This window comes from Nicotiana sylvestris, chromosome 11 (genome assembly GCF_000393655.2).
Source record: "Nicotiana sylvestris chromosome 11, ASM39365v2, whole genome shotgun sequence".
Taxonomy (NCBI): domain Eukaryota; kingdom Viridiplantae; phylum Streptophyta; class Magnoliopsida; order Solanales; family Solanaceae; genus Nicotiana; species Nicotiana sylvestris.
The window spans coordinates 152793026-152804926 of NC_091067.1; the positions used below are offsets into that span (position 1 = coordinate 152793026).

The 11901-nt window shown below is 34.8% G+C and overlaps 2 protein-coding genes across 4 annotated transcripts; one reads left to right on the plus strand and one right to left on the minus strand.

Moving 5' to 3' along the window:
* The first annotated feature begins 299 nt into the window (after positions 1-299).
* Positions 300-1268, plus strand: LOC104241760 (uncharacterized). The gene has a single exon (XM_009796691.1). The coding sequence runs from the start codon at positions 300-302 to the stop codon at positions 1266-1268; it is 969 nt and encodes a 322-aa protein (XP_009794993.1).
* Positions 1269-1950: 682 nt separating this feature from the next.
* Positions 1951-8312, minus strand: LOC104241756 (F-box protein At2g26850-like). Of its 3 annotated transcripts, XM_070162395.1 has the most exons (6): positions 6439-8301; positions 6276-6355; positions 5740-5918; positions 4559-4633; positions 3963-4010; positions 2534-2550 (listed from the first exon to the last, which is right to left on the minus strand). In XM_070162395.1, the coding sequence occupies exons 1-5, from the start codon at positions 7108-7110 to the stop codon at positions 3988-3990; spliced, it is 1029 nt and encodes a 342-aa protein (XP_070018496.1). In that variant the 5' UTR covers positions 7111-8301; the 3' UTR covers positions 2534-2550; positions 3963-3987. The 3 variants fall into 3 exon arrangements, 2 of the variants coding, with proteins under 2 accessions (XP_009794988.1, XP_070018496.1); XM_009796686.2 differs by lacking the exon at positions 3963-4010 and having other exon boundaries at positions 1951-2550; positions 6439-8285; XR_011403519.1 differs by lacking the exons at positions 2534-2550; positions 3963-4010 and adding an exon at positions 5388-5604 and having other exon boundaries at positions 4588-4633; positions 6439-8312.
* Between the last annotated feature and the right edge of the window lie 3589 nt (positions 8313-11901).

Here is an 11901-nt window from a genome sequence, read left to right on the forward strand (position 1 = left end):
CTTGTGGTTGGTCCACATATGGCCATTTCTGTAATCAAACAACTATACACCAATATTTTTTTTAATGCATTTAAGCTAGTCTATAGTTAGGGACATGAATTAGCATTTTCTATGTTAATTTAGGTTTGAAGATTATTTTACACTAAATGGTTAGTGCTTGTGACTTATGGAATCCTTAAATTCAGGAGCAAAATATTCAAGCACTCAAACACCTTTCTAAATCACTCTTTATTCTTTAGATCAAATTCAAAATCTTGTCATTTCCCTTTGCCTAAACTTCAATTCTGAAACTTATAGTTATGGAGTTTTTATCTCCACCTTCAACTTCTCCCTATGTGACTGCACCAACTAGTCCAACTTCTTACATGGTGCAGTACCATAGCGCTCCGGCTAGTCCAGGTAAAAGGTTCAGTAGAACTAGAGGTGATGGCGACTATGAGTTGACCTTGAGTGATTTTGAATTTGAAACGTGCGAGGATGAGCAATCATGGCACGAAAAAGGAAGAGAGATGGCATTTGCGGATGAAATTTTCTCTAATGGTCAAGTCATGCCCCTTAAACTACCACCAAGGCTCCAATGTGACGATGACATGAAATATACTACCCAACGATCGATTACATGTTCAACTATCGCTCCGACTGCCATGGTTAAGTCTCCGTTTGCTCGACGGGACGTTGATCCTTTCGTTGTTGCCATGCAAAAGGTGATGAAGGAAGAAAATAGAGGGAGAAGTAACAATTCAAATCGCCATAAACGCGCAAGGTCACTCTCACCATTTAGAGCCAAAAATATGGAATGGACTATTGAGGAAATGAGACAAGAAATTGTATCCATGACTCCAATTCAACCTTCAAGCCCAAATCCAAGAAAGCCCATTGAGTCTAAGGCCAAGGGAGCATCATATGGAAGATGGGTTTTAGACCATTCTATGATTATTGGGCCAGGCCCAAAAGAATCCAAGAAGCCCAAAAACAAGAAAGAGCCCAAGCCCACTTCAAAAGGGGATATTTTTGTGGAAACCAAAATGCAAAAATTCAAAGGAATGTTAGTGAAATATGCATCATTTAGAAAGGAGAATAGTGAAGGAAAGATGAATAATCCAATTTTAGCTATATGGAAGCCAAATTATTTCAAGAAATTGAGTTTCAAATTCAAGGGAAATGGTAATGGCAATGTGAGTAAAAAGGTAAATGGAGGGGAGCCAAAGTTGGTGATTGTGAAGTACAAACCAGCACTTTGTTTGGGTTATGGACTTGAAAAAGCTTAAAGAAAGATATGTCTACCAATAGTATTTTTGGTTCTTTATTTTTTCTATTATGTAAACTTGAAATTTCCTTTATTTAGTGAAAGGAAAGATGTCATAGGATTTCATTTGATAGGACAAGTGATTTTTTGTTCCAAATAGAGTTGAAAGTATTTGTGACATTATCTCTTGAAAAAAAAAGTTTTATGTATTATTAGATGTCATTTTACTTGTAGCTTGCAAAGAACAAACCAATCTCTTTCACTGATAAAAAAAAAGTGTCTCTCCTCTTTATATGCCCATACTATCTTAGGAAACGTCTTAGCCACGTTTCCTGTATCTTGTCTTCTACAAGGGCCATTTTCATATTTTTCCGAATAACTTTATTCCGAATCTTATCTATCCCCTTACGCCCGCACATCCATGTCAACATCTTCATTTCTGGTACTTTCATCTTCTCCTCGTATGTCCGCACATCCATCTCAACATTCTCATTTCTGATACTTACATCTTCTCCTCGTCTGTCCGAATATCCATCTCAACATAGTCATTTCTGATACTTTCATCTTCTGGACATGGAAACATTAATTAGCTCCTTTCGTTTATCTTTTTTGAATAATGGTAGTAGCTCGACTAGCTTGCGCACACATCGGCTATTCCACAAGATACCTGTACCGGGTAAATAGCTCCTTTTTTTCTTAATAAATATAAAAAACTAAGCATCTATCCTTTCATTGATCAAAAGAAACCATAATGGTGGTAAAAGATAAATCAAGAATCTACATTCTTAGTACAAGAAGCTATACTATAGCTTTAATAGATTCACTAAACAAATCAATCTGTAAACGTGGTAGTTATTTTACAAACAATTTGGACCTATGGAGAAGCAAATAAGGCAATCTCTGCATTATAAAATAACCTCTTCTAACTCCTCCACTGATCACTAAACAATAGACATAATTGAAAATAGGGACTGAAAATGCTAGTGGAAGTGAACTTCTAAGTTCTTGTGTAACATTTTCACATTCTGATGGACCAAATGAACTTTTGTAATGGTGATCTTTCTGCCAACAACAGTGAAGCATTAAGCGAGTAAATTCCAAATACTCTTTTTTAACTTACTCCAACGCATCAGTTGGCCAGAGGTGTCTCCACATAGAAATCTCTTCGTTGCTCTGAAGCTTCCGAATTCCTCCATAAAATCCATCAGCTTCATTTCCTTCCTCACGATGATCTTTCCTATCGATGGTTGTTGTTCTCCACCGTGATCCAGGAGTATACTGATTGAACTCCAGCATTACAATATCTGCAGGTACCACATTGATATTCAGAAACCATGACAACACACTAACGAAATAGTTTCGAGTAGCAAGATTGAAATGGATCACATTGGTGCGGTAGTGGTTCATAAGATCAAAGATATATAGCATAAATTTTCAAGTAGTCAGTTGATTTTTCCTTAGAACAGTTTATATCTGCTAGAGTATGTGTTATTCACTCGTGTACTGTATTCCCCCCACCCCTTTTCCTTTTATAATGTGAGAGAAATTAGACTTTTGAAACCTTATATCAAGTCTAAACTAATTGAGAGAACAGAACTTGGCTAAATGAAGGCCTTAGAGCGAAATGGATATAGATGATTCCTATAGCCGACTTAAAAAGGAAGAACAGTTTTTGATGGATTAAATGAAGGCTTGAGGACTTAACCATTTTTTAGGAGATCTTCTCAACTGATAGAAGGTGTTCAAAGTGAATGTACATTTGTTATAGTTTGCTTGCTACTATTATTAAAAGGCAGCCGGGTGCACTAAGCTTCCGCTATGCACGGGGTCTGAGGAAGGGCCGGACCACAAAGGTCTATTGTACGCAGCCTTACCCTGCATTTCTGCAAGAGTCAGTTTTCATGGCTCGAACTCGTGACCTCCTAGTCACATGACAGCTCCCCTTCCTACTATTACTAAAAGATGAATTTAAAATCTTTGTAATGTTATTAGGGTGTAGAGATGGGGGTCCAGAAGTTAATCATTTGAATTATGTAAGAACTTGACAAACTTCACAAAAAAAGAAGAAATGTTGAGGAAAAGATAAAGAAAAGTTAGAGATGTGAAGTAAGTTATGCCTACTGGTGTACCAAATGTGAAATTAGGATTCTAGAATACACCAATATCAATTGATTCAAGAATAGTAACAATAGCAACAACACAATATAATTTCACAAGTGGGAGTTTTGAGAGGACAGGGTGTACGCAAACCTTACCCTACCCTGGATTAGGAAGGCTATTTCCGACAAAACCCTCAAGCATAAGAAGATGAAAAGAGACAATTAGGCCAGGCACCAAGAAATTAAAAAATCTTGGATCAATACATCAATCTCCATATTAAAAGGCAGAATCATTCCAGCTCCACAAGAAAGAATCATAGGCTGAGAAAATTACAAGTCTCTTTCAGTTTGCTTATCATTAAATATGCTCCACTGAGACAGCACTTATGATCATGTTGGAAGAAAAGATGACAAACTGAATAGGGCTCTGTCTTGGGGACCAAAAAGATGAGCCCACAAGCAAAATGATGGGAGTCCAAAAGGGGCCTTACTCAAGAAAAGGTCTATTTTGTGATAATGATGAATTGACAAAAAAACAGTCCCGTGCACTAAGCTCCCGTTATGTGCAGGGTTCAGGGAAAGGCCGGACCACAAGGGTCTGTTGTACGCAGTCTTACCCTGCATTTCTGCAAGAGGCTGTTTTCACGGCTCGAACACGTGACCTCCTGATCACAAGACAACAACTTTACTAGTTACGCCAAGGCCCCTTCGATAATGATGAATCGACAATTTCTTAAAAAAAATTTAAAGATGTAAAGCACATAAACTACAAACAAGTAATGGATCATACTCAAATTATATTCATAGCTAAGATGTCTTCTCCTACACATGTGTGAGTGAAAATCTTGAATGCACAAAACTAGACAAGTCTTTTGTAGGTCCACCCTTTCTTCGGGTGGTTAATAACAATAATAATAACAATAACAACGATCTAACCCTACTATATATCTTGTTGTTCTTATAGTGGACCACAAATGAAACTTGTGATCTTGAATTTGACATGCACACACGGAAACTGATGTTTACGTTTCTTGGATTTTGGCCCGTTTACTAATGGAGTTAGTGGTGTACAAGTATATAGCTAAATCTTGGATGTGAAAGGGAAAATAAGTGGTAAGTAAAGCTACAGACTAGATTCTCCAATTGACTTAGTTTAAAAGTATATGGCTAAAAAACACTACTAGCTATAGATGTGAAAGGGAAAATAACTCACCACTATCATGACAACGGCAGTAAATCTCATTTCCATCACATGTTTCTAAGTGGCCTACAACACCATACCACCAGCCTGCAAAAGTATGCCACAAAAATTCAAAGATTGCAAAACCAAAAGATAGATTTGTTCATATCTTCAAGATTCAAACACCAATCAAAGTAAGTCACGTTTCCTAGGAAGAAATTGACAGTGGACTCAAATCAAAAAATAGGAACCCTAAGTTTCTGCTGATGCAACTTTCTACCAAACAAGAAAGACTGGCCACCTTCCATTTGAAAAAAAACAATGACTTTCTCTTAATTCATTTTAAACCACGGCTTGACTGGATATAAGTTTAAGATCGAAGTACAAACGATTGACTTTTGACACCTACCAAAATCCAAAAGTATCTTTAGAGCTTGTAGTTTGAACATCCCAATGATATTTCTACGGTTATAAAAGCACGTCATTCATCGTAAGATGGAAAGAGTTTTCAAATTTTTTGGTATAGACTAAAAAATAAAGAATATCAGTACAATGGAAGAGATGAGTAGGAATTAACTGTTCATAGGACACCCAATATGTACTGCTGAAAATATATCCCAAAATTCATCAATAGTGAATAAGTTCCACTATGTCCATCAAAAAGTTGTGGTCAATTAAGGCAGGCTTAACAGTTGAACACGTTTTGGAAGATCAAGAGATAAAAGAGAGGACCTTTCTTGGAAAAAAGAAAAAGATTCTAACAAGTTGGAAATAGGACTAGGATAAGTCATCTTTCCTAGATACTACCAGGAAGTTTGTTTTGTAACACATCATCCACAATCAAGGAATATTAGTATAGTACCTAACTTCACCAAAGTACCAGTCCGGTGTACTAAGTTTCTGCTATGCGCGGGGTCCGGCAAAAGGCCGGACCACAAAGGTCTATTGTATGCCGCCTTACTCTATATTTCTACAAGAGGCTGTTTCCACAGTTCGAGCCCATGACCTCCTGGTCACATGACAACAACTTTACCAATTACGCAAAGACTCCCAATTCCACAGCTCGAGCCCATGACCTCCTGGTCACATGACAACAACTTTACCAATTACTCAAAGACTCCCAATCCCCAAAATACAATATGCCAAATAATTACACTTCTTCAAAAAGAATGAAAATGGTAGAGAATGTTGGAAAGGTTAATGGAGGAACAAACCATAAGGGAATTCTTTGTTTCTTCTCCATTGAATCTCAATGTGATCACCAGGGCATAATTCAGTCAAGCAATCAGATATATAAAGATCATGTGGAGAAGTATCAAGAGGGGGAGCTCTTAATCTATCCCATGTTACACCTGTCTCTATTGCAATTGCCCTCCTTCCATGTGGTGGATATCTGCAAAATAATTATATAAACAAAACTAATTCTTCAGAACTCATTTACATATATTATTACAAAAAAGAAAAGCATTTCTTGAACTTCTAATTTCATATGTAGCAAAAGGAAAGACACTCCTTCGCCGGGAAAACTGCACTGTGTAGCTAGGTCAAAAGATTATTTTCATGTATATACACCATATGTTAACTCTCCTTAGCTTCTTCGTGTGTTTAACTTCTTTAAATTTTAACACCCCTTGTGAAATTTCAGGCTCCGGTACTGGTTACAGTGGCAAATTATCACTAGTTTTATTTAGCCCACAAAAAAGGAGAAACATTTAAGAATCAAGATTTGTGAGTATATATTTCCAATTACCTGGCCTGGAAAGTGTCAGTTCTTGGATCATAGCTAAGCTCAGCATCATAGCAAGACAGCATAAAACCAACATGCCCATTCTGCAAATTAGAAACAGAGAAACTAATAATAATTATATTTCACAACAACAAAAAAACTATTCAAGCTGAAATTTTGATGATACCTCGCGATTGTAAACTTGAGCAGGGAACCAAAACTTGCCAGATTCAAGAGCAAGATACCAAGACATAACTGAATCAACAGATGCGGTATGTTTTTTCTTGATACTAATGCTAAAATTAGATCTACTAACTAATGAAATAGGCCAAAACTGAGAGAGGTAAGTCATAAAACCTCTTTGTTTAGCCTGGTTAAAGAAACTTGAATCATTTCTTGAAGCAATATGCCACTGCCATTCCCTATAAGCAGCAGGTCCAATAACTCTACCCCATTTTTCTTTCATATGTCTTTCCCAAAGATAATCGCTTTTACATTTCTCTTTCAAAAAACTACAAACACTGGCCATATTACAAAGTCCCTCAGGGGGAAGCCTTTCAAGAATACAATCCAAAGCCAATTCAGGCAAATCAAGAACAGACATTTCTAAATTTGGATCAACATTCTCTACTCTAGAGCTGAAACTCTTCCTCCTAATTGACATTCTTGAAGTAATAAAATGGATAAAACCAGCTTCTAAAAATCCTTTCTTGAAAGGGTTCAACAAAATCAAGAAATCTTTCCAAAAATGGATTGATAACAATCTCACCTCAGAACTCCATAAGGGAAGTGGTTTAAGGGAAAGAGACTTATAAAGGAAAGTGATGAAGGTGAAGCAAGTTATCAATAAGAAAAGCATTTGAAAAAAGGTTTTTGATGATTCAATTTAAGCATAAATCATGTGGGGAGAAGATCAAAAGGTAGGTAAATAAATAGAAACTCATTTGTTTTTACCCTCTTTCTCCTACTATATAACAATTATTAAACTACAACCTCTACTTAAAAAGGAGATAAAGGGGATCCCCACCAATCCCCTTCCAAAAATACAGGTTTTATCCTTCTATTGGTTTGATGAAGCCCACCAAAACAAATAGTGGGCCTCACCAAAAGTCTAACAAGATTGACTAAAAACAAAATCAACCAATTAAATCCGATAAAATTTTATAAGTAAGGTCTCAGAAGGGTACTGCGTATGCACGTCTTACCGACCTCTAGAGGCAAAGACCATCGACTCAAGAGGAATCGACTAAAACAAAGCTTTAACTAAGTAAACTCTTACTATACACACAACTCTTTTATTCTTATAAGAGCAAAAAGAAACAAAACAATGGAAAAGAGGTTACATAAATTTAGAAACAACAGCAAAAGGAAAGTGGAAAGCTTCTCCTCTATTTATGTTCTCAAATTCCCATATCAAGAATCCAGTTTGAGTCCAAGATCAGTTCATATACACAATAAAGATTAGATTTTTATTCCTTTTTTTTTGGTATTCTAAGATGGGAAAACAGATCTGATATGGGTCTCTGACACCTGGAAAAATCCCCTAATGATGAAAAAAGTAGAGATAAGTCCAGATACAAAGACCCCTCCTTTTATCCAAAATACCAACTTTTTATAGTACAAATTTATGGGGAACAAACAAAGGTCATCAACCTCTTTCTTAAAATAATCAAAGATTATATTTTGAAAAAACAAAACTAGCTTATTGTGTTTATTTAGACTCCCAATTGAGGTGATTATACAAACACAAGAGAAGCAATAAAATGGAGATGAATGAAGCAGAAAATAATGGATGACTGAAGTATGGAAGTTTTACACAAGTGGGGTTGTCCCCTTTTCAATCATCCACCTAAATTCTTAATCACAAAAAAAAAAAGGACCCCTACCCTTTATTTTTCTCACTATTTCTTGGAAGTAAGGGACAAGAAGTGGTAAGTTGAGCAAAGAGCCAATGGAAACAAGGAAAAAACAAGAAAGATGAAATGTGTGGTTTATAGTTAAAGAGAAGGTTATGGATTGGTTAGTTTTATTTGTTATTTTGTGGAATTCAATGCAAAAGTTTATGGATTTGCTCAGCCACAGCAAGTAGCACCGCCCAAAACACAACACCCCTATTGGTTGCTACTAACTCCCATACACACAAGTGGGAGGAAATAGCGGCTAAACCAGTAAGTGCAATTGTTGGTAGTATTATGTGTTATTCTATGATGTAACACAATAATAATAATAATATAATAAGAAGAAGAAGAAAGAAGAGGGCAGTTTGGTGCACTTAAGTTTCATTATATCCGAGTACGAGAAAGGTTGGACCACAATAAGTCTTATGTATATAGAGGGCGGAGGGAATATATAAATTACGTGTTCAAACTAATTCAATAGTTTTTGCTTAAACCCTATATTTTTATTAGAAAATTTGTGTAAATATTCAATTGTGTAACTATAACGAGTTATAGGTTTGGCGGCAAATTTAGAATTTATAAACTTTAAATTCTGACTCCGCCTCCGCATATATAATATTAGCTTGTAATTTAGCCGGAAAATTCATGATATGAAGCTCAAACGGCCACAATTTTTACCGTAGCACCAATAATGATAATAATACTAGTAATAATTGAAAGGTGAAGACTGTAGCTCGTCTATAGCTATAACAAGTTGATGATCTTACATGCCTAATTCCACCAAGATCAATCATGAATTTTGTTTCCTTTTTTGGGTTTGTTAGCCAATGCAAGCAAGAATATATACCACTTGTTGGTTTCAAAATAGAAAGAAAAAAAAACTTAGCTACTAAATTCTATCTACGCCAAATAGCCAAATATATTCATGTACTACGAGAAAAGGTCTAAATATACCCTTCGTTATACATCAAATTCAAATATACTTCTATCGTAATATTATTGATTCAAATGTATTCCTCTTTTATTAAGTTTGTTCAAGATGGACATCAAATCATACGTGGTGCTGATATTTGATGAGGTGGATATCACATAACATGCTAAATCAGCGCCCCTAATCTATATATAAAAGACTAAAATTTGAAATACAATAACTTTTCATGGTAGCGGTAATGGTGGCAATAGTGACGGAGGAGAAGGAAATTTTAGTAGTGAAAAAAAATAGAAGGGATGGGTAAAATGGGTTAGGGGCACTGAGGTGGCAAGTCATGTGCCACTCACCTCATCAAATGTCAGTATCATGTAAGATTTGATATCCACTTTGGACAGAAAATGAGCATATTTGATCCAATAGTATAACGACAAACATATTTGGACTCAAAGTATAACAAGGATACATATAAACTTTTTCGGATAGTACAAAGATATATTTGGACCTTTTCTGTTCTATCTATGTACTTTCTTTATCTTTATCTTGATCTTGTGTCAATCTTAAGGCTCTTTTATTTACTTATGCTATTATACCATTAAGCTCTGAGTTCCTTTCTTAGTTCCTAAAGTAGAGGGAAAAGAATGAGAAATGTCCCAAGTAAGCAAGATTTATAAGCAACAAGAAAGTCAAAAGGGAGTTATTCAATCAATTAAAATTTCGTACTCTATAATCAAAACTCTAAAAAGTAGTCAAAGTCAACCTCTTTCCTATGTTGAAAAAAAAAGAGCTTCTTCTCTAATTTCCATTTGTTAAATATTAAACTCAACAATAATATGATCTCAATTATATCCTTATTTTGTATTTATAAATAACGTTAATGAAGAAGATGAATACAAGGTTGTAATCAAGACTATAAACTCATGAGTAATTTGAGACAGTATTTTATAAAATTATATCAAAAGAAACTATGCGATGATTCCCTTCATCAGCAGCCTCGTCACTGAGAGCTTGTCGCACCGAACTTGTCTAGTACGATTTACATCTTCAGCTATTGCACAGTGAGCAAGTTACCTCGTGCGCACCCTAAGAATAGGACTGCGGGTTCCCTAAAAGAATTCCACAAAAAAAAAGTGATAATATCACATATAAACATAAACTTTATGCATATATGGGTTAATATTTTTTTTTTATATAAATTTATGTTAAAGTCATAAGTACTGTGTTAGCACTAAGTTTGCAGTAGGCAAAATGAATTATTAGCAATTATTGTATTCTAAAAATCTGTCTAGTATCAAGAAATCTAGTGTAAACACATGACACCAATTTAAGAGTTTGCAAAAGTTATTAAAACATATATTCATGTGAAATTTAATTTGCAATTATTTGGACTTGCTGTTGCCAGCCTAAATCTTAGGAAGTAACACGAAAGATTTTGCTAACATCTTAGATCTACACTCGTTCGTGTGAATACAATTATTCTTTGATTTATTTAAATGAATTTTATTGGTGATATATCAATTTATTATCCCACCAACCATATCTTATATCTATTAATTATATTTGTCATGCAACTCCACTTTGTATCTGAACTACCTAACGTGTTAGCTTTTTCTCACACGCTATTATGACATCAAGAACTTAATATAGTTTTATTTAAGTTTTTCACATGGTAGAATATGGAGAGAGTACTAAATGTCTATATATCTAATTATGTTATTACCGGGGAAAAAATTCAGAAATAGCCAGATTTACAACTGATAATTGAAAAATAGTCACGGTTTCAAAAGTAATCAAAATTTAGTCACTTTTTCATGTAAAGATAAATCTAAAAAAAAACACCCTTAAAAATTCGCATAAGAATGCTGGAGTTCGAACTTTTTACATATGAAATTGTGCTGTAATTTCATAATGTGCTGGAGTTCTAACATAATATGCTAGAAGTTTATACGCAGGAGCTCCATAATCCAACATATTATGCTGGAACTTTTCGTGTTTCGACAAAATAGTGGCTATTCTTTAATGACTTTGCACACACTAGCTATTTTTTAATTACCAGTCCAAAAACTGGCTAGCCCGTGCTATTTTCACTATTAACCATGTTAATAAATACCCATTTGTGGATTTGGTGTAATATAGCCACTTTGAAAATGTCATGGTAGAAGAGGGAGAAATTAAAAAATAGTCAGATTTACAAGTGGTCATTCGAAAATATCCACGGTTTGAAAAGTAATTGAAATTTAGCCAATTTTCATGTAAAGATAAATCTGAACAAAAATTATTCAAAATCCGAAAAATACTCCAGCATAATATACTGGAGTTCTAGCATAAGTATACTGAAACTCCAGCATATTATAATGGAGTTCCAGCATAAGTATACTGGAACTCCAGCAAAATATAATGGAGTTCCAGTATAATATATCAGTCCAGTATAATATGATGTAAGTTCATACACATGTGCTCCAATATCAAGTATATTATGCTGGAACTTTTCGCATGTTGGAGTTCCAACATAATATGCTGGAAATTCATACACAGTTGCACCGATCTTCAGCATAGTATGCTGGACCGGTCCTTGTTACAGTAAAATAGAGACTATTTTTTAATGACTTTGCAAACACTGGTTATTTTTAAATGACCATTCCGAAAATTGACTAGCCCGTACTATTTTAACCATATCTAGTGTACGTAAGGCCATCTTTTTACTGGCTACGACTTTAATTATTTACAGTTTAAACTCATAAATCCAATTCATTTGCAAACAGTCATGTCCCGAACTTGCACTTTATTACTCCTATATATATATATATATATATATTTCGACTAT